Source organism: Melanotaenia boesemani, chromosome 6, assembly GCF_017639745.1.
Source record: "Melanotaenia boesemani isolate fMelBoe1 chromosome 6, fMelBoe1.pri, whole genome shotgun sequence".
In the NCBI taxonomy this organism is placed as follows: Eukaryota; Metazoa; Chordata; class Actinopteri; order Atheriniformes; family Melanotaeniidae; genus Melanotaenia; species Melanotaenia boesemani.
In genome coordinates this window covers 28,250,102-28,273,412 of record NC_055687.1, presented here as the reverse complement: position 1 = coordinate 28,273,412, position 23,311 = coordinate 28,250,102, and the positions used below count along the sequence as shown (strand labels likewise).

The 23,311-nt window shown below is 39.2% G+C and overlaps 2 protein-coding genes and 2 long non-coding RNA genes across 5 annotated transcripts; 2 read left to right on the top strand and 2 right to left on the bottom strand.

Annotated features, from left to right (window-relative positions):
- Positions 1-1,120: 1,120 nt before the first annotated feature.
- Positions 1,121-23,308, bottom strand: LOC121642367 (sialoadhesin). Its single transcript, XM_041989072.1, has 8 exons — positions 22,597-23,308; positions 22,308-22,450; positions 22,019-22,101; positions 21,718-21,923; positions 3,437-3,700; positions 2,961-3,272; positions 2,581-2,683; positions 1,121-2,301 (listed from the first exon to the last, which is right to left on the bottom strand). Exons 1-8 carry the CDS (start codon positions 22,643-22,645, stop codon positions 2,238-2,240), a joined length of 1,224 nt encoding a protein of 407 aa, XP_041845006.1. The 5' UTR covers positions 22,646-23,308; the 3' UTR covers positions 1,121-2,237.
- Positions 7,899-13,168, bottom strand: LOC121642368. 2 transcript variants are annotated; one of them, XM_041989075.1, is made up of 6 exons: positions 12,758-13,168; positions 10,867-10,995; positions 9,988-10,181; positions 9,353-9,500; positions 9,011-9,215; positions 7,899-8,362 (listed from the first exon to the last, which is right to left on the bottom strand). In XM_041989075.1, exons 2-6 carry the CDS (start codon positions 10,966-10,968, stop codon positions 8,055-8,057), a joined length of 957 nt encoding a protein of 318 aa, XP_041845009.1. In that variant the 5' UTR covers positions 10,969-10,995; positions 12,758-13,168; the 3' UTR covers positions 7,899-8,054. The 2 variants fall into 2 exon arrangements, with proteins under 2 accessions (XP_041845009.1, XP_041845007.1); XM_041989073.1 differs by lacking the exon at positions 12,758-13,168 and having other exon boundaries at positions 10,867-12,164.
- On the top strand, positions 13,195-15,307 carry LOC121642370. Its single transcript, XR_006010874.1, has 3 exons — positions 13,195-13,298; positions 14,915-15,017; positions 15,169-15,307. It is a non-coding gene; the product is annotated as an uncharacterized LOC121642370 (long non-coding RNA).
- Positions 17,325-18,039, top strand: LOC121642369. The gene is made up of 2 exons (XR_006010873.1): positions 17,325-17,429; positions 17,707-18,039. It is a non-coding gene; the product is annotated as an uncharacterized LOC121642369 (long non-coding RNA).
- Positions 23,309-23,311: the final 3 nt, after the last annotated feature.

Sequence of the window (23,311 nt, the reverse complement as noted above, 5' to 3'; positions counted from 1 at the left end):
TATCCTGTCTCCTCTCTGAGCTAAAAAGTCTGAAAGTCTGTCCAGCATTGACTCATCTTATCTGTTGCTTGGCTCTCTCTTTTTCTCACTTCCTCTGATAATGTCCTTCTGGGTTTTTGCTGAATCAGCCATGGTGTGTATTCTAAAAGGCCTGTGTGTTGATATCCAGTTGCTGGCATGGCATGCAGAGCTGTAAAACAAAATTCAGCTGCCAGGTGTTGTAGGCAGGAAAAATGTTGTTAAGGGGAACAGTCCCATTAATGTGCATAGCAAAAGTCAGTGTGCCTTAAAAACGAGTTAGAAGTACAGAGTTTTAAAGTCAGAAACTTATGTACAGCTACAGTCACAACATTTAATCTTGAATAAATTCTTGCTACTGTACAAAATTTAAATTATATTTTTGTGAAGCAGATTGCCATATGCTATTTATAAGTGATATGGTCCCCCAAATTTTTTTCTGTATTTTTGCATGTTTTGTTAAAAATATATTGTGTTGTATAACAAACTTTTTTTTTAAATTTAAAAAAAATGCTTTTAAACATGACATCTTCCTTACATTTTTATAAATCTTATTGATTTTTGTTATTTTGTAATAAATACATAGAATAAATCTCAGATAGTGAGATGTAAATATAAAAACAGTATCATCATATGTATCCCCAGGAGCCACCCCAAGAACAGACAATAAAATTTGGCTAAATATTTAGCGTAAACTGATCTTTACCTGGATAAACCTCAGAGACCCAAGTGCAGCATGTTATGTACTTCTAAGGTCTACATTACTACTACTGGGTTCTTAAACATATTTTAGCATTGATACAGTATCATCTCATCAGCTACCTTTGTGGGTGATAATGTTAGTCTGTCCAGACCTTATATTTTGTGAAGAAGATGCAAAAGTCCTAATTGCCAACGATTCTTAAGAAAAACAGATCAAATTTGTGAAGTGGCTCAAAGCATTTTTGTCATTAATAATATAGTATAGGTCTCTGGAGCAGTAATAATAATCATGAAAACAATAAAAAAAATGTGTAAGCCAGACAATAAAGGATCATCTTACATAAAGAACTGTTAATAAGAAAACAAAAGAAAATGTGTCTTTTTGCCTTTTTATAATTTATTTTATACATTAAATGAACATTTTAGTTGTATTAAATAAGCTCATTACTAAAATCTACAGCCCATTTTTTTTCCAACCATTTTCCTGGTCTATGCCCCTGACTGACCCCCCCAAAAAAAATTTCTAGAACCGCCCCTGCTTGCACTGGCAAACATCTCTGAACAACCTGCCTTATTCTTCACTTATTTAACATTTAGTAATAAATTTGTGCGTCCCACTTTACATGGCCTTGCTGACACAAAAACAGAAATTAGACAATAATGAAGTTCTAAAAACAGAGCATGAAGAGTGGAAATCCAGGACCATCTTGTAAACAGCTGTGCTGGTGTCAGAGTCACTGTCCGACTGGTTTTCATCGTCCCCCACTTCTGCTTGTGCTCTGGTAAGTGTCTGCTAGAATCAAAAGTTTACTCAAAAACACACAAACATCGCCCAGTCTAAAATGATAACAGCTCTTAATTGGTTCGTGGTGACTGTATGTTCTGTAAATCAAGCTCATTATCGTCATCGTCACTAACCGACTGTTGCTAAGAACTTTTTCTGACCCTACAGATCTTGTTAAACTCCAGTACACTCTCACTGGGACCAGATGTGATTGTCTTCATATGCAACGAACTGAGGCAGATATCCTGTGCTAAAATAAAAAAACAGTTAAAGGGAAAGAAATAAAAAAATCTTTCAATGTTAAAATAAATACATCGACCTCTTGGTTATTTCCTGGCATCAAAGTTGAGCTCATCCATTACTGAAAACACACTTTCACGCAACAGCTTCTTCGTTTATGCCCACATTTATAACAGCACAGCTGAGAAATGACGGGTTGAGATTTGCATCCTCGATGCTTGATTAAAATCTTGGGGCAACTAAAGCCACTGAAAAGAATCTTGGATCTTCTTTTTCTTCTCTGTACTATCTTTAAAGTCATGGACTCGTGTGTAGAGCTCATTATTCATTTCTAGTTTAAGATGTTTGGGAGAATTTCTTGGCAACATGAGATGTTTATATAATGGTATAATAATAAAACTGAGCACTGAAGAAAATTTCTTATTTTCATGCTGGTTGGAAAATGCTGTTGATGAACAGAATAAGTAGAAGAAGTTCTGTTGATATTCAGTCTTTATGGGTCTGTGGCTGTTGTCTCAGTGAGGGCATATGACTGATGTGTGTTTGTCTTCTGTCTCCTGAAAGTGCAACAAAAACTGACATTTACATTTTAAACATTTGAGGAGCTTAAAATTCACAACATACTTAATGTAATGGTAAATTTTTTGGTTACATTTACAGAGCTTTCAAACAGCAGTCATTACAAAAAAGACGTGGTATAAACTTGAGATACTTTGTTGTTTACAATGCTTATTAAAGGGACTCGAGCAATCACCAATTCCACTAAAATAAAAATGCTGACATCAATTACATAGATATATTAATGTGAGAGTATGCAAGAGAAGTAAAGACCTCACCTTTTCAGCAATAAAGCAATTATGGCAATGATAGCCAGAAGGATCCCAATAGTTACGCTGATGAGCAGCACTTTGCTTCCCGAGGAGTCAGATGGAGTCACTGCTGCAGTCACAGAAAAGTTGTGAGGAAAATTTAATTTAATCATTTAAATGGTACAAGCTGTCTTTACTAAAAGACAAACACAGTTAAAAGACAAAAATAGTAAAGGATTCTTTAGTATGGAGGTTTATGTTCTCTGATTGCTTCTAGTTTGATGGCACTCAGTGTAAAGTGTAAAGCGTCTACATATAATATTCACAAGTTTATAATGACACAACCAAAGTCTGAATTGAGTGTGTATGTTTATTAAACATGGGTGAGACACTCTTCATTTACGTACCTCTGGAACCTTTGAGCATTACACTGGAAATCTGTGATCCATGCCTGTTGCGTGCTATGCAGCAGTGCTGTCCATGTTCCTCAGCGGTGATGTTGGCACGGCTCAGTGTGAGGCCGCTTCCTGTTGGTGTAGCCAGGGTTTGTCTTCCTTGATGAAAGCTTTTGTCTGCTGTAGGAAGACACGCTGTGCCCTGATACCAGATGTATGTGTGTACGGGTGGGTTAGCATCACTACTGCAGGTCAGAGTCACAGGGAGCTCGTCCTGTAGCTCTCCGGGAGGCCAGACTAAGATGGTTGTGTTTTGAGGGGGGTCTGGACAGAGGGAGGACCAGTTAATAGATATATGAATTAAAAACCTGAGTGGAGGATGTTGCACATAGATGTTAGTGTGTTTTCAGGATTTTAGATTTGTAATGAATACAACACATTGTTTACATTACACATCATGAATTTAAATAATTTAAAACCTCACTTACATTGTACATTAACTGTTAACGTTGTTGAGTTCTGCTCTTTATCTCCAGTTTCTATGTGACAGTAGTAGCTGCCAGATTCCTTAGATGAAACTGCATTGATGTTCCACACCTGTCCACTATGTAGTAGGCTGGTACTTGTGCTCTTGTACCACGTGAAACGAGCCTGTGAACTGGCTTCTGGGCTGCAGCAAGCCAAACGCAGGGCTGCTCCCTCAGTGATGACAGTGGATGGACCAGCTAAGACTGCAACTGTACTAGAGGAGTCTGGAAAAACATTAAGAGTAGACATTTATATAAAGTTACTTCTCTACATAATGTCTTTTATTAAACAATAATATATTGTAAATATTTTAGCATGATAAATAAGACATACTAAAATTTAATTAATTTTTCTTTGTGGTGTTAAATTTCATTAAATTGTCTTGCAAGGCCTTGTTCAGGATATTAGAAATAAATTTACATGTCTTTAAATGGCATCGTAATTTCTACCTAAAATTAATATTTATCTGATGTTATTCAGTAATTAATATGTGTTGTATTGTATATACATTGATTGAAAAACTGTTTATTAATTGTGACTACTTCTTGAATATCTTTAACTTAAACATGGTTACAGTTATGGCCCACAATTAATGGCGTCTTTGCTCATAGTGACAGACATGTCTCATTTCCTTTCAAAAAGTTGCATCAATTCCCTGCATAAAAAAAACAAACAAAAAAAAAAAAAACAAAACAAAAAAAACCCAACTGTAAACAGGAGTAAAACTGTGACAGTGTCTGAGCTTTACTACATGATTAAAGTAGCCAATATAATTCACAATAATGTTATTATGATGATAATCCACAACTCTGAAATAAATATATTGTTATCAGAATATTCTGCCTTTGTTGTGTCTTTTTTTTTTTTTACATTGTGCTCAAAATGGGGGGTAAGTAGCTTGAATTTGTATAAAAACAATCTGTCTTTATCAGCTGAGATCGACTCATAATATTATCATTGCAATTAATAACATGATAATAATCAATACTGGTAAATTGTGACAACTCCAAAACTCCAAATGCAAGTTATTTTTCTGATATGATTTATTTATTAATTTACCAGTAATAGCTTTAAATATATATATTTTTTAATTCTTTTAGCTCACCACTAAATGTTTGATTCATTTCAATCCTTAGGAGTAGAAACATTAAGAACTTTTTCTATGCACCCTATAAGTTGTCAGTGCTTATTGGGGGTTTGTAAAATACAAATGAAGATGTGGCATGGTAACAAAAGATGAAGTAAAATTTATTTCTAAGTAATTTCAGTTCTCAGAAACATGTGAAGTGTTGTGGTAAAACAACACTTCTTTCCACATCGCTTCTAGTCTTACACACAAAATGAGTCAACCTGGCTGGTTTTCATCAGATTCAAGTTTAAATCCTCTTTTCTAAGTTCAGCAAAAACAGGCTATCCTCATATGTTCAGCTTTGACAGTAATTTGTCAGCAAACACTATGTTATTTATTATATATTGGCTGATTTGTGGATTGTGCGTCAGCTGACTCTTCCTCGGTCAGAAGGATAGACGGACTCCAGTAGAATGGATCAGTTGCATTTAATGCAGAAGATTCAGTAGGTGGGGTGTGGGTCCGGGTATCAAAGTATAATCCGTTTTTCTGACAAAACCAAAAAACGAAATAACAGAAACAGCGCCCCCTTTTCTTTTTTTCGTTTTAAACCAAAAACGGAAAAACGGTTTTTGCTTTCGGCCCAATAAAACGAAAAAACGAAAAGATCCAAATCAAATAACGGCCGAAATTTGGTTTTTGCAAATTCCTTGTTTCGTTTTTTTGTTTCTTATTCGAGATAGTGACGGCTGGCAGACCGGAAGCGGAAGGAGAGTGTTAACACTTCAGAACAAAAGTAGCGTGCAAACAGCTGGTTGTTTGCCAGAACGAGATGTTTAATCATTATTCTATCTGTGTAGGAGCCATATAAGTCGTCATGGATAGTGATCAATGGTTTTATGGATTGTTTTTTTTGGTTGCCATGGTGATGGGGGGCTCTGGCGCTGGTTTGCCAGAGAGAGGAGAGCTGGTCAGCCGTAGTTTTGTTGACCGCTTCAGTTTGTCCAGTTTGCCACGCACTCATTTGTCAAGTTGAATTACAGTTTGCCTTGTTTAATGTTCCACAACTATGTAGCCTACATTCCATTACGCATGTCATCAATCACACAATAAACCGGATCAAAGCAGCAAATCTGCGTGCCTCAATAACGAAGCTGTTAAGTGCGTTTAACTATTTTAACTTTACATAGACCACAGTAGCCTACAGACCTTCGTTGCTGTATGCTGGCACATTTATTGGCACCTCCCTCTACAACGCGTTGTGTTTTTCTTTCTGATGGATGTTAAGCATCATCTCGCCGTTTCCCACCAACGAACCCCTTTGTTGAAGCTACGAATTCACTCATCATTGCATCAATGAATAAACTCAACAGTGTACGTGTGTGTGTGAGCGCGCGTGTTTATGTGTGACAGCAGGTGTGTAGTGCATCCAGGTGGTGGGCGTGTCCAAACAAGGAGCGGCTGCAGCTTTTGACAGATTACAGCAACAGGCTGAAATCTCCGAATCTAAATGTCTGACAGTTCCTCAAACATTTTCTCTAGTCTCGTCTCCTAACTCGCGCACGCGTCTCGTCATGGGTCGTCAATGAAATAATTTCGTCATTGTTCACGAAAACAACTTTCCAGGATCTGGACCGGATCTGGTTTGCGGGTATCAAAACTACCTGACATCACAGCAAAAGTCGCTGATCTAAAATGACAAATGGATTGCGCCTTACAATACTATACACCTGATTTGCACGTTTGCCTGGAGAGAATCTGCATTATGGACATTTCAGCCAGAACGTGCAATGATGACTGGGATGAGACAGCTCTGCACGCACTATTTGAATACTACTGTAATTGTGCGGCCGCTATTTCTGCGCCTTGATTTAACACTTTTTAAAGGCAGGCGCGAGGCTGCACCCTCTGGGTGAGAGCGGAGGCAGCCATCTGCAGGAGTTCAGAGGTGTATCAGTCAGATGTTTGGTGCAGTCATTTAGTTCATTCTTAAATGTATCAATAATCAACACATCAAAGGGAAACCGTGAATCAACCTGAGTTTATATAAATGAAACTGAATATTCAACGCTTTGATCAGCGGTTATTAAATCAGACATGTATTTTGTCTTTCTATTTTTACTTTTAAACTCTGATGTTTGCAGTGCGCTCCTGACCTGGATGGAGAGCTCACCAAGCGCTCAGCTCTCCCTCCTCTACTTCCTGTGTGCCGTTCCCATCTCCAAGTCGCTCGAGACCAGCTGGTATTGAAAGCTATGTACCCCAACTTTGATCCCTTGCACCGGGACATAAATGACCAGCGTTACTCCTGATTCAGCGCTGTCATGGTTTACCTCACTGTATGGTCACAGAAGACGCACCTCATGATGTCAGACCATGTTGGCACAACACAGCAACTGCTTATCCATGTCCTGATTAACTAGCGACTTTTTTGGCTGTGCGGAGATACTTTCATCTATGGATTTTCAATTTTCCAATATTTCTCTTCCAATAATACCTCCATCTCCATCTTGCTAGTTGTGACCTTGGCGCAAGCAATCTTAGCGAATCACCCACAAACCCTGGCAAACTATTACTGTTATTTTTATCCCTCTAATTACAGCAATGTGAGGTTTTTACAATCAGTGGCTGTATCACTCTTCATGAGAGGTGTCCTTACTCTACAAGCAGAGCCTACTTTCACTGGAAGTACAGAATAACAGTGAGAACTGGGCTAAATTAGTACTGTTCTTTCCTCCTTTGTCTATATCTTGGCACACAGATGTTAACCTTTTAAATGCGTATTACTCCAGTGCTGCACAAGATCACATCATCTGAAAATAATACAACCAGTTCAGTTCAGTTGTTACTTATTAGGCAGAGGTCTGGTAGAAAAGGTTGCTGTACCATTAGGGCAGCATTCTTCTCTGCTGCTTTGATTACACTCTGAAACCTCTTCCTGTTGTCCTCAGTGCAGGCCCCGTGCTGTGATAGTTAAACCAGCAGGCTCTCAATACTAGAGTGGTAGAAGGTCTTCAGCAGTTCGGTGTCCATACCGTTCTTCCTGAGGACCCTCCTGGAAGGACACTGTGATGTTGGTCCTCCTCACTGTCGGGCCCATGTCTGGACCGCTGGAAATTACAGTAAAATACACCCTGACATACATTTAAGAGTGGATATGTTAGACCGTGTAATGTAAGGTTGTATTTTGCTAATTTGAAAACAGCCAAAAGCTTGCAAGTGGAATATCATTGTCTTGGTTTTAATGTGCTGAAACAAAACAACTGTATGCATGTCTGTGTGGTGTGTGAATAACTAATGGAACTAACACCTCCAAATGCACAATTCAGGAAACAAATAAGTACTCAGTAAACAAGAGTGCAAACACAATGTCATTTATTCCGACCACATAACACATCTCAACAGAACTATTTAACTAACTTAAACAAGTAACAACAAGAACCATATATAACCATTAACGCAAACAATGACCAAATATGGACAAAAGAAAATTAAACACATATTTCCCTCTAGACTTGTTGTCTCCGCAAAACAGAGATCAGCTCCATTACAGCTTCCTGGAAGGGGCGATGCTGTTGGTTCACGGCACTGTTAAACAGACTCCCCAAGTCTGGGTATGCAATGTTGAACTGCTGTTCTGCATTTTGCTGGTCTTCCAGAGACTGAAAGGGATTGGTGCCAAATATTGACTCTCTGGTCAGGTTTGCCCCCCTCTCCTGCAGGTAGAGATCAGCAGCCTCTGCTGAACCTGGCAGATGTTGTTCTGACAGCTTCACCTGACATCCACCTTCAGCCAGGACATTTGGAATCCCTCTTCCTTATGAAAGACAATGTTGAATCAGTGTACAGTATGTTTCTCTTGGTATTGAGACACACTCTGCTGTACTGTACTGTAACAAACTGTCCCCATCCCAGTATCAGTAATGCTAAAGTCTACTGACATTACACAGAAATAAACTGTTTGTGTCCATGTATGTCTGATTTGGCCTGACAGGCAACTGTAACACCAACAGTAAAGTGTTGTCAGGTGCTTAACTTATGTAATATCAAATTCATGTGAATGTGTCATCAAGAAGGAAATCATTATGTGCTGATTTGCAGCCAAAAAACAATAAATGAGCTAGTTTGTCAGTTCTTATGTAAATCTAATGATTATATTTTTAAAATCCTTTAAAATCCTTTAATTTGTGTTGAGTTATGATGAAAAAATTAAACTTATTATCAAATTAAGTCTATAAAACAAAATGTGTAATAATTGAGGGACTCTTTTAAAATGCTTTTAAGATGAGCTGTATTTACACATCGTTTACGGTAACATTTTGAACTTGAAAATGTTCAGTGGGAACAGAGAAAGCAGCAGGCAATACCAGGTGCTGCTGAGGGGGAAGTTATTCTCATAACAACCTCCCAGGTATGGGAACTTATTTTTGTGTCGCGGTGACAACTCATAAAATTGAAGAAATACCTGAAACTGTGTGAGAATTCCAAGCATCAATAAAGCGTTGGATTCCGATCCTGGCTACCTGACAGGTCAGGTTTGACACACAGTATCGGACTGTGCTGTCGTCCATATCAATAAGCTCTTGGTCCACCAGGTGAACCAGGGCTGCCTTCAGTGGATAGGTGACCCTGTTGTTCACCTCTGGCCACACACGTTCGATCCTGTGGTTCTGTGAAAATGTAGAGCAGAAGGGAATTCAAAAACATCAATAAGTTCTGTTCTGTTCAATTCTGTTGTGAAAAATACATACCCATACACACATATTTCATGTTGAGAAAAATTATATTTTGAAAAGCTTTTAAATACCCTTGTTGATGCTGTCTGCTGGCATGGTTCCCTGTCTTGCCGAAACCTGTACCCTGACAGTTTTTCCTGGATATAGAGTGAGAGATAGAATTCTCCTCCGTGATCCACCCTCAGCTGATCCCAAAGGCCATAGGTCACAACAGCATTCCTTTTCAATCAATGAAAAGAGAAATAAAAGCTCAAAAAAACGTAACCATTTCATTCAAATTGCACACCCTATCACAAATTAATGACATATTTTATATTTGAATGGACTCATCAGTTGGCTGTGGATAATTACAATGTATAATTTTATATTTACTACTACCCAAATACATTCAAAAATTTTTTCTCATCCCTTAATCATGTCATGCTGCATTAGAAAAATTAATAATAATAATACTACAAAACATATAATAAAAAGCCAACAGGGTAAAGACTTTTCATTTTTATTGCTATGAGCTGCACATTGTTTTGATCAGTCCAGTCCAAGCTGGCTCTTATTCTTTCCTATACAACTGTAAGCCAAAACACTATCAAACTTTCTTCAACTTAAACTTCACTTGAAGGGCAGTTGTTAAAAACTTTCATCAGTAAAACATTTTTCATCAGAAATCACACAGCTTTGTACATATATAATCCACATATCAACTCACCTGTACACTTCATCATATATAACAAGATTGTTTTTTACAGGCATGATGGAGTAGGCCACAATCTTGCTGCTATAGCCATCTATGGCCACCACATATGTCACCCCATACATGGCCATCTTTTCATTTTGGTCCATGTGAAGCTTTTGACCAAAATATGCCGCTTGATACGGCATGGGATTGAGATTCCTCAAGCCCTAGAGAAAAGATTGACAATGGTTTCAATGTAACTGAAAGGGATATTTGACTTAAAAGATAGAAATGGGGCAATAAACTGTTTGTAGGCAAGCTGTAAATGGATAAAATTTCATATCTCACAAAAATTGAGCCATTTATTGAAAAGCACTAACATCAACTAGAAGAACATGTTTTTGGGATTGTATGCGTTTAACTGATTCGGGATTGCGCGTCAACTGAATCGTCCTCGGTCAGAAGGAAAAGGCAAACTCCATCAGTACAGTTCAGCCAGATTTACTGAAGGTTCAGGAGGTGCAGATGATTTGTTTCCTGCATAGATGTATTTGTATGGTTGTTGGTGTGTGTGGTTTGTCAAGTACGAACGCACACGGAACTCAGACACACAGGATTAATGCAGCATATAACACAAATGGCAATTTCTGCGGTGTAGCTGCTAGGCTGCTAGGCTCATGCGGTCAGGCCAAAAATGAAACTTAAAACAATTACGACACAACAGAACTACAAGAGGCCTGGTGCATTCCGAGTAAAGTAGTCCCAGTAGGGCACAGACTTTTAAAAACATGAGAAAGGGAAATCCAGACCTTTTCACTGGCTGATTTATTGTCACACATGTGAAATGCATTTGCATTTACCGTTGAACTTAAAATAGGCTACAACACAAAGAAGTTTTAAGTGCATACTCACTTGGCAACGAGTCTCGTGGTAAGGAGGCTGAACAGCCTTCAGTGCAGCTGCAACTCTCATTTCTGAGGCATGGATGCCTTTGCTATGGAGGTATCCCTTCATCAACCTCCGACCATAAGTCGGCCCTGTCTAAAAAAGAATAAAAGGTATTAAACACAAACACACACACAAGCTGAGGTTTGGACACATAAAATGTTATAGTATCATAAAGATACATTGGCTGTGGTTAGACCAGTAGTAGACTGGACGATTATGGAAAAAATAATAATCACAATTCTTCTGATTGATATTGAAATCACGATTAATGTACACGATTATTTATTGATTTTAATAAGTGTTTATTGAACCACCAAAGCTCAACCTCAAATATAACTTTTTAAAGAAACAACTGCAAATAAATTTGAAATAAGTAAAGGAGTAAAATAATATATTAAAATAATAATGGTAATAAAAAAATGAATAGCCAGTCTATATGTGTTCCTGTTATACATGTGACATTAATGATTTTTCTTCGATTACAGTGTTTTTATAATTGTTAGAAGGCATGATTGTAATCATGATTAAAATTCGATTAATTGTCCAGCCCTAACATGTTACTGGGCTTCTAGCGGAGCAAGTTTTTCTCGGCATGCGTACAGGTGCTTTTTTCAGCAGAACACGGGTGACAAATCCGTTCATTGTGTAGTGCCACTGTGGCCAAGAGCTGGCCACCCAGCACCAATATGCAGTTATTTGTGTTGCCATCATGATCTGAAGAGTAATGCATGACAAAAATGTCAGTCTTCAAATCAGGCTATCCCGTTTGTGAATAGGCAGTTTACAACCATTAAATTAAATATGATGCTATCAATTGCTGTTTATGTAGGCCTACTACAGGCAGCGCCGCTGCTCTACCTGGCAGTGAGCAATGTTCAAACTTATTATCATATGAAGGCCGTTTACCTCTTGAATTGCATCCACAACTGCGCCCTCCAACTGACACTTTGACACCAGTCTATTTTTTTTTAGGTTCCGACTTGCGCAGAATTTCTTTATACTCGGGACCGACGCGCCTTTCTCCAAACCCATTGAAACCAACGTATTGGAAATTTCATTGTAAGTTTTGCCATTTGACATCATAGTTTTGATTAAATCTAGGTGTGCATCAAGAGCCATCTCTGTGTGAGTATACGCGGGAGCAACTTCGAATTTGAGCGGGTGAATGTGCGTGATACGTAGGCCTATTAAGGACTACTAATACCCGTTTGACATGTCACAAATTTGAGCGGGCAAAGCATTCGTTTCTGCAAGGCAGACGGTGTGAAACGAATAGCATTGCTCTTAATTCCTCTCTCTGGTTCTGGATATGGATATGGATCTCGGAAGAGTGACTTTGTGGCGTGGGACCCGCAGTGTTAATGTTCGGCACATGGACCTGACACTGGACAACATTTCCCGGATTTTTAAGGTAATTCTTATTTTTCTCATTACAGTTGCTGTAATTACATGATGGTGTTTAACAATAACGTGGTAGAGTTATGTTCAATCAGAGGGAAACTTTTAATGTTCTAACTAAAACTCTTCCATAACAACAGTTAATATGCTCCATTTATGGCTTTGTGTCTGCAGTTTTTGGCTTTGTAACAAAATGTGAGGGAAAATAAAGTTTGGTTGTTGTGGTGGGATGGCACATGGCGGATGCAATCCAAAACTTTATATGTTTGCTCTGGCATTAGATATTCAGGTAAAACTCTAAAACTACATTTAAACAGCAGATATTAGTTTTCCACATGTTATCATTCTTTCATTCATTTCTTTTTCCGAAACAGCACAAATAAGATCATTCCAGCTCAGACCCAGCAAGGTCTCTTTGTCATCCTAAATCAGATTCTTACCTGATGTTTTCAATTACCTCATACTGTGATCTTGTCTCATTTCATCCCACTTTTATACAGTATATCTGTGGTGGGAGAGGAAGGAGGTCTGGATAATAGCTAGAGGGCACTGGATCTAAAAAGTTTGAGAAGCACTGATATAAACCATGTCAGAAAAAAACAAAATCTGCAACACATTAAATTAAAGACTAATAACAGGACAGAACATTGGATGGAAGCATTACAGACCAATGTTATGTGATACCAGCCATAGTTCATGACAATATGCCAACTTGGAAAATATAACATTAAGATCTGGCTGGACAGTGACATGTTGTTCTTTTAGGAATGAAGGAGAAGAAAACAAAGTTTGAAGTGGGACTGTGTGGATGCATAACAGTGTATCAAACTTTTGAAAGTCATTGTCTTCCATTCTCCCTTAGCTGATCCCATCCACAATTTATCTAATAAAGGACGGTGGTGATGTCCTACTGCCCAGCACCACAGGCTACATCGATGATGATGACTTACATCGATGTGAGGTCTGTGGGGATGAGGAGCGGTCTGAAGCGGTTCCTGGTAAGGCCAAAGCATATGATTATTGTAACTGATTTATCTGCTATTATCTGTTATTGATGCGCCTTGAGATGACTTTGTTATGAATTGTCGCTATACAAATTAATTGAATTGTAATTGATTCATTATTGGTTCTGTGTTTCTAAAATGGGTGAGAAATGGTAGGCTACTTTTTCTACTACAGTTAAGATAGCATTGACAATTGTTTGGTCCACATCTAAATTGTACATTATATTTACAATCTTAGAGGAACAAAGACAACCTGTGTGAAGTTGGGCCCCCATCCTCAATAAAACTTGATGAAAATAGTCTCAATAGTACGCAGTTTTGTGCTGCATTTGCGCTGGTTTGTGTTGAAAAAGTGATTGTTGGTGCTGCTTTAGATTTCGAGATATTTAACACTCTTTGAAAAGTGAATTTGAGGTCATGCAGCTTCCCATTTTCCAACTGAGCCTAAAGTGGTCTCATTCGTTTGTGCTGGATTATGCTGAAAAATTATCATTTGTGCTGGTTCAGTTTTTTCCAGTATTGCATAAACTCATATAACTTTCTCTCTGTGGGCTGCCCTTGACACTTTGACGTGTGTTTGATGTAGCATGATTGTGACATCGACCACTCGTGATCACAACTGCAGTTGCATTAATGTTTTTATTACTGACAGTCCCATTTATATAAACCGTGTACTTATTTTAAGTTTGTGATTGTAATGGCCATTTGATATCAATGCATTATCAGTGTTCGCCTTAGATACCACTCGTAAACTCGTGATTTTACATCAGCAGGTGAAGTGCAATGAAAAATGCAAATTTTTGCAGTACTTTGGAAAGAGACCATTTTAAGTTCATGTTGACTACAATGGGAGGCTGCAAGCCCTCAGGTGGGCCCGGTATTTTTGCAGGAAGGAAACTACAAAAACACACGAGCTGCAGTCTGCAGGAGGTAGGTTCTGGTATGAGAAAGAGGCAGCTCCCAGCAAGCCAACACACCCAGCGCTCATTTTGGGAGAAACTCCCTCTGCTGGCAAATTACAGCTATTACACTTACAATTTCATATTTAATTTAAGTAGGCGTTTATAGAGATGGGATCATCCGTAATAAAAACACAAATTAAATTGTAACTGTGATCACGAGTGGTTGGTGTCACAGTCATAGCAATGTTACATCAAAACACATATCACAGTGTCAATAGTAAACTTGCAATACCATAAATTCTAAAACAAGACAAACGCTAATTTTTTTCAGCATAAACTAGTGCAAATGCTGCACAAACAATAGAAACTATATTTTATTGAGGATGGGGGGCAAACTTCATGCAGGTACAGACACCATATTCATCTCCAGGAAGCTAGAGGAGTTAAAAAAAAAAACATGCTTGATCATCAAACCAGCTCCTACTTTTTGCTGAAGCACACGTGCTTGCTGGCTTGCACTGTTGTTTTGGATGTTTTTAAAGGTTTTTGTGGGTTTTTCACTGTTTGTGTTTTAAGCCTTAGCCTATGGAAGTTTGTCCAGAAAATAGCTTTTATTCCCTTGGTCAGCCTCTTGGTAACTCGTGAGTTGGTTTTGATAGTCACCTAACATCATAAATCTCATGAAAAAAAAAAGATTAATTGTCACAGTTCCTCCTGCAAGACAGCCAGCCTTCACCTTTATGACAAGACCATCTACATCCACCGGACATGCTGGGCCCCCTACCCCACGTCCTGCCAAACTTTTCACCAGGTATGAGACCAAATAACCTTCTTTGTCATGGTTTATTAACAGAAAATAAACAAGAAATGGTGATTAAAAACTCTCATGCATAACATGCACAAAAGTTCTAATCATCGCCAAATCTTATGTACCTCTCCCCTCTTTGTCTTTGCATTGGAAGGAATATATTACTTGGAAGGGTGGAAAGAGGCAGCCTGACGATAGATGGTGCCTCACTCATTGTGGAGTTCAGCCTGGCTGATGCCACAATTCCAGCAATGTCTGAAAAAGTGAGGAGGGAGCTGAGGAGCGATATGGACATTGTTCTATGCGATGGACATGGGAACAAGTTAGTGGAGTCTAGTGGGACTAATGGTATGTTAAGTTGTTTACCTTTGGCAGAATGCCTTGTTCACTCGATCCTTTGATGAAATTAAATGTTTTATTCAGGCAAGCTTCAACTCTTTTTCAAGAGGTAAGTGATGTAACCTCATCTGTTGGGTGATACCAATCACCTGTTAGAGCAAATATCTTATTCTTATTCCATAAGCGTCAAATACCACTCATAATTACTAAACAGTAATCAGTAACATAGACTAATCGCAATAGTGTATTTTGTGTTGCTAACATTGCTTTGTTTTGTAACAAACTTTAACTTCTGAATGTTACTCTACTTCTTTTCCTTGCTTATAAATCATTGACATGGGGTGGGGTCAAGGTTCAAGCTCTTCTGTGAATTTGCTGACATCTGTCTGCCACAGGACAGCCCATTAAAGCCATAAGTTCAGAAAGCCTCATGCTTATTCATACATGGAAAGTCTTAAACTAAAACTTATTTTATTGACAAAACAACATTTAACATGCTTATTAAACTGGTAAAGAAACACCAGTAGACATTATCCTCCTTCAGCAAAATAATCAGCGTTGTATCTTTGCTTCAGGCCTAGCCTTCTGGAGACAAAATGCCAGGAAGGTTGTTGCTGTCCCACAACTGGACTTTGAGGAGCTGCAAAGGAGGAAGAAGAGGAGGAGTGGGTAAGAAGTGTTTTTAAATATGATTTTTCATGCTCAATGGAGATAGATATATGGATGACAGTGTTACAATGTTATTTTTTTATTTTTCTTTTATATTTTTCATTCTTTAAATATATATGGTAAAATATGTTATCCTTTTAACTAGCTAACAACTATTTAAATTGCAAGGCCAAGCAAGTAATCTAAGTACTAAGCTGCTTGCTTATCTACTCATGACTAACTACAGTGTCAACAAGTTAAAATTGGAGAACCGCAGGGACCTTTTCTCATTTGCAAATTTGTTTTGCCTTCCACCAGTGTCACAGAGGAGAGCCACATCACAAACATGGAGGAGCTGGTCCTGGCAGCAGAACAGCTGCCAGCAATCACCAAAGCCCTCCAAGACCTCGGACAATTTGCCAGGGCCAATAAAGTTAGCACAATAGCCTTGACGGATGAGGAGGTGGCATCAGTCAAGGCCACATTCAAATGCGTCATATGCAGAGGTGTGTAAGGTAACACATATAAGGCATAGTTAAGCATTTAATAATCCCTAAGTTGTATGAGTTGGTTAATTTCCTTCAATTATCATTGTGTGTTGAGAAGCTCACATCGCTGCCCCACAAATTAAAAAACAAAAAACACTGATAATCATAGGGAATGTACCTACTAATCTATTTAGGGGTAGACCGAATGCAGTTTTCTGGCCGATCACAGATCTTTAAAAAATTTGATCTACCGATACCGATTTTTGCCGATTCCGATTTTTCACCACATAATGCTGCCAAATTGAAGACATGTTTTTCCGGTGGACCTTTGTTAACCCTTTGGACTCCAGGGGGCATTTTTGGGGGGATTTATCGTCCGGTACGTCTTGTGTTATTGCTGATAAAAAAGTTATCTTTAAAAATATAACTTGCAACTATAATACAAATGTCAAAATTGTCCCATTTGCTCACTGTTTCTCATGCCATTCTTAGAGGCAGTTTTTATCTGCTATGAGCTCCATCAAATATTTTACCCTTTGCAGTGTATTTTTCTAATATACAATGAAAAAAAGTTGCACAAAAACAAGTAACAAGGGTAATAGTAGCATAAATTACAGCACTGTGTAAAATTCCATACTATTCCATTGATATATTAGTCCTTAGACGTCAATTATTGCGTTCATAACAAAGTTTCATTCATGGAGACGACTCACAGACAGAGGAGTGAAGCATCTCGACAACTAAAGATCTTTGACACAGCACGTCACCGCAAGAAGCTTTACAATTGGATCTTTCAGCTCATGTGATACAACTCGATAATACGATTTGACACTGAGATTCCAACACAAACACCTTAGCTTAGCTTGGCTTCTCTACGTCCTGAAGAAATACCGGAGCTATCGGCTCAAATCTTGAACTTTTCTTTACAGAGAAGAAGACAGTAAGATCGGTTTCACATGTACTGATCCGCCGATAACCAATCCCCCAAAATTAATGAAATCGGGGACATCCCTAAATCTATTGTTTATAATTATGGGGATAGGTTAATTTCGACAGAGAGCCTCCATTCTCACTCCTAATCTGTCAGGTCATGTAATTAATTATGTCAGCTATTCCGGACCTCCGGCATATTTCCTCTTTAAGTGAATAAACTGACATGAAGCTGCTAATCATGAACAACTAATTGTTCTTACAAACAATTTTCATGCATCTTGCAGATCCAATGAGGAACCCTGTGGCAAGCTCATGCTGCCGTGGCCTGATAGGTTGCCAGGTGTGCATTGATCAATGGGTGGCCCATGAACCCAGCTGCCCAAAGTGCCGGGATGCAGACTTTGTTACAAAAATGTTTGAAATGACAGGCATGGAGGAGACTGTTCAGTTACTCAAAGACACTATTCGTGATTGATTTTTTTAATTTTCTTTTGTCCATATTTGGTCATTGTTTGCGTTAATGGTTATATATGGTTCTTGTTGTTACTTGTTTAAGTTAGTTAAATAGTTCTGTTGAGATGTGTTATGTGGTCGGAATAAATGACATTGTGTTTGCACTCTTGTTTACTGAGTACTTATTTGTTTCCTGAATTGTGCATTTGGAGGTGTTAGTTCCATTAGTTATTCACACACCACACAGACATGCATACAGTTGTTTTGTTTCAGCACATTAAAACCAAGACAATGATATTCCACTTGCAAGCTTTTGGCTGTTTTCAAATTAGCAAAATACAACCTTACATTACACGGTCTAACATATCCACTCTTAAATGTATGTCAGGGTGTATTTTACTGTAATTTCCAGCGGTCCAGACATGGGCCCGACAGTGAGGAGGACCAACATCACAGTGTCCTTCCAGGAGGGTCCTCAGGAAGAACGGTATGGACACCGAACTGCTGAAGACCTTCTACCACTCTAGTATTGAGAGCCTGCTGGTTTAACTATCACAGCACGGGGCCTGCACTGAGGACAACAGGAAGAGGTTTCAGAGTGTAATCAAAGCAGCAGAGAAGAATGCTGCCCTAATGGTACAGCAACCTTTTCTACCAGACCTCTGCCTAATAAGTAACAACTGAACTGAACTGGTTGTATTATTTTCAGATGATGTGATCTTGTGCAGCACTGGAGTAATACGCATTTAAAAGGTTAACATCTGTGTGCCAAGATATAGACAAAGGAGGAAAGAACAGTACTAATTTAGCCCAGTTCTCACTGTTATTCTGTACTTCCAGTGAAAGTAGGCTCTGCTTGTAGAGTAAGGACACCTCTCATGAAGAGTGATACAGCCACTGATTGTAAAAACCTCACATTGCTGTAATTAGAGGGATAAAAATAACAGTAATAGTTTGCCAGGGTTTGTGGGTGATTCGCTAAGATTGCTTGCGCCAAGGTCACAACTAGCAAGATGGAGATGGAGGTATTATTGGAAGAGAAATATTGGAAAATTGAAAATCCATAGATGAAAGTATCTCCGCACAGCCAAAAAAGTCGCTAGTTAATCAGGACATGGATAAGCAGTTGCTGTGTTGTGCCAACATGGTCTGACATCATGAGGTGCGTCTTCTGTGACCATACAGTGAGGTAAACCATGACAGCGCTGAATCAGGAGTAACGCTGGTCATTTATGTCCCGGTGCAAGGGATCAAAGTTGGGGTACATAGCTTTCAATACCAGCTGGTCTCGAGCGACTTGGAGATGGGAACGGCACACAGGAAGTAGAGGAGGGAGAGCTGAGCGCTTGGTGAGCTCTCCATCCAGGTCAGGAGCGCACTGCAAACATCAGAGTTTAAAAGTAAAAATAGAAAGACAAAATACATGTCTGATTTAATAACCGCTGATCAAAGCGTTGAATATTCAGTTTCATTTATATAAACTCAGGTTGATTCACGGTTTCCCTTTGATGTGTTGATTATTGATACATTTAAGAATGAACTAAATGACTGCACCAAACATCTGACTGATACACCTCTGAACTCCTGCAGATGGCTGCCTCCGCTCTCACCCAGAGGGTGCAGCCTCGCGCCTGCCTTTAAAAAGTGTTAAATCAAGGCGCAGAAATAGCGGCCGCACATTTACAGTAGTATTCAAATAGTGCGTGCAGAGCTGTCTCATCCCAGTCATCATTGCACGTTCTGGCTGAAATGTCCATAATGCAGATTCTCTCCAGGCAAACGTGCAAATCAGGTGTATAGTATTGTAAGGCGCAATCCATTTGTCATTTTAGATCAGCGACTTTTGCTGTGATGTCAGGTAGTTTTGATACCCGCAAACCAGATCCGGTCCAGATCCTGGAAAGTTGTTTTCGTGAACAATGACGAAATTATTTCATTGACGACCCATGACGAGACGCGTGCGCGAGTTAGGAGACGAGACTAGAGAAAATGTTTGAGGAACTGTCAGACATTTAGATTCGGAGATTTCAGCCTGTTGCTGTAATCTGTCAAAAGCTGCAGCCGCTCCTTGTTTGGACACGCCCACCACCTGGATGCACTACACACCTGCTGTCACACATAAACACGCGCGCTCACACACACACGTACACTGTTGAGTTTATTCATTGATGCAATGATGAGTGAATTCGTAGCTTCAACAAAGGGGTTCGTTGGTGGGAAACGGCGAGATGATGCTTAACATCCATCAGAAAGAAAAACACAACGCGTTGTAGAGGGAGGTGCCAATAAATGTGCCAGCATACAGCAACGAAGGTCTGTAGGCTACTGTGGTCTATGTAAAGTTAAAATAGTTAAACGCACTTAACAGCTTCGTTATTGAGGCACGCAGATTTGCTGCTTTGATCCGGTTTATTGTGTGATTGATGACATGCGTAATGGAATGTAGGCTACATAGTTGTGGAACATTAAACAAGGCAAACTGTAATTCAACTTGACAAATGAGTGCGTGGCAAACTGGACAAACTGAAGCGGTCAACAAAACTACGGCTGACCAGCTCTCCTCTCTCTGGCAAACCAGCGCCAGAGCCCCCCATCACCATGGCAACCAAAAAAAACAATCCATAAAACCATTGATCACTATCCATGACGACTTATATGGCTCCTACACAGATAGAATAATGATTAAACATCTCGTTCTGGCAAACAACCAGCTGTTTGCACGCTACTTTTGTTCTGAAGTGTTAACACTCTCCTTCCGCTTCCGGTCTGCCAGCCGTCACTATCTCGAATAAGAAACAAAAAAACGAAACAAGGAATTTGCAAAAACCAAATTTCGGCCGTTATTTGATTTGGATCTTTTCGTTTTTTCGTTTTATTGGGCCGAAAGCAAAAACCGTTTTTCCGTTTTTGGTTTAAAACGAAAAAAAGAAAAGGGGGCGCTGTTTCTGTTATTTCGTTTTTTGGTTTTGTCAGAAAAACGGATTATACTTTGATACCCGGACCGGGTCTGTGGGTGTGTGTGTGTGGTCATATGAGTAGGAACGCACACAGAACTCAAAAACACACAGGAGTAGCTTAGGATGGGCCTGAATGGCGATCTTTGCTCGATTAATGTTGCACGTGTACTGTAGAGACTGTCGGACTGTAAAACGAAACTTAACTCGCTATTATTGAGCTGAACTACAATAGGACAGGGGAATTCTGGGTAACGTAGTCCCTGTTAGTCCACAGACTTTTAACACACTATTTAGGATTTGTTTTGACAATGGAATCTGTCTCTTTATAGATCTAATCTGAAACCACAGACCTGTGTCGTTACAACACGAAGAAGCTTGTGGTTGGTTTTAGTTCCACTTTCCTTGAATGACACATGTTAAACTGATGCTTGCATAAAGGAAATGGTTGCTGGCTCAGTAACCTGCTAATAAAGCACTCTTTTCACGAGGTTGTTAAATAAATTAATGAGCAAAGTATAAATAGTTAGATGTCTAATTCCTGGGTGATGATGCAGATTAGCAACCCCTCAGTCATGTGTTTATTTATAATAGTCATGCCATAGCGGAAGGATAGAATTTATGGTAGGTGGTTTGGCTTGTTGACTTGACACAAAGTTTAAAATGGTTGATTATTAGGACATCGAAACCCAACCAGTACATTGTAATATTGTTCTCACTTCTGTATTTATATTTTTGAATTATTTAGGATAATTATGGTGAAAATGCTCTTCAGAAAACTGTTTACACAATTATGATAAATTCTGTTGCATTATTGGGACCCTGGTGTCAGTAATGGTGATGGTAATGGAACTGGAAATGCATATTAGATGATGATAAATGTCTCACCTGCCACCAGGAGCTGTATGCCGTTCTGTGCAGGCATCTTCTCAGTTGGATGGCTGGTGATGAGGTAGAACACGTAGGTTCCACTGTCTGAGATGGTCAGATTGGTAATCTTCAGAGAACAGTTCTTGGTTCCTGGTTTTCCCAGATACTGCACCCTGTCCTGATAGGATGGATCTGGTAAGATACCAGCGCTGTGGAACACATATCTGACAAAGAGAGATGACAAACTTTTTTTAAAAGATTTTAAAATATTTTTATATAAACTTTGCTTTAAATTCTTGCATCTTGTGCATTTTAATACCTTTGAGTAATGCATCGGCTGTCCCCCAGACACCACATCTCAGACAGAACTTTATACTCTTGTATTTGTTCATTTCCTCCTACCTAACACAGAACAATGCATTAGACTCTTGACTTTCAAACAAATAACCTGCAGCCTTAAAATAATAGTACAGTTAGGTAAGGTTTAATAACCATGCTTACTGACTGATTCTTCTCATTCGGTTTACTGAGAAAGGGGGGATGCTCTGGTTAAAAGTACACTGCAGCCTGTATTGCTTTGAGTAACAATGCTTTCTTTATTAAAGTACCTGAGCTGGGGGCTGTCCTTCTTTCTTCAAGTCATTAGAACTTTGGGGGTAGTCATAGGAACAAGGGAGGACCACTGAAGAACCAATCAAAGCACAAATAGGACTAGAGGGGACATGAATTGACCAATCACTGGCAGCAATTCCTAAAGAGGATAGAATATGTTTTACATAACAAAAAGGCACAACTTTATGACAAGGTGAAACAAACTAGCTGAACTGTGATGGTGCTGCACTGCTAAATGTGTGGATGCCACAGTGAATGCCACACAACAGTCATGCATGCTCTTACCTTTTAAACAAAGTGTGAAAAGCAACCAGTAGTTGCATTGATGTGCCATGTCTTGACCAGTAGTGTGATGGCGATGTTATAGTATTGTCCTCTGACTTCCTGGTGTCAGCCTTTTAGGCTGTATTGCCGTTCCTGTGTTTCTTTCAGCCGTGCTGCGTCTCTGTAATTCAGGTCCACCAATCTGCACCTCTTTAATCTGTCCTGAAGTTAGTGATTTCTATTCTTCTCTATCTGGAGGGCAAAGATTTAAACGTCCAATTGTCTAGCTTCCCTTTTATTGTCTCTGCCAATAAGGAACTTGATGACATAGCAGTCAAGTCAGCAAAGGGAACTTACTAAATAAGTGTGTGTGTAAATTGTGGCTAAGGGAAAGAGTCTCTCTCTCTTTCATATTTTGTTTTTTCCTTTGGTTTGTTTTGAGGCTGATCAGGCTGCATGCATGATGAGAGCCCCTCCGTTAGCAATGTCTGATATTCCTCAAGTTAATGAGGCAGCACTTATCTTACTCAGTCTGTGCTCAGTACTTTGATGTTGGACAATGTGTTCAGTTCCAGAAGGCCTGCAGGGTCGGACAGTTCTAAGAGCGCTCTCGTGCCCAGTCTATCCACTCAGAGACGTCGACGTCACTCGTGCACCTCTCGTGCGCAGCTGACCGCTCACAGAAGGACCACACAGCACAAAGAGACGAACTGCGGTTAAACTTTTAATAACTTTG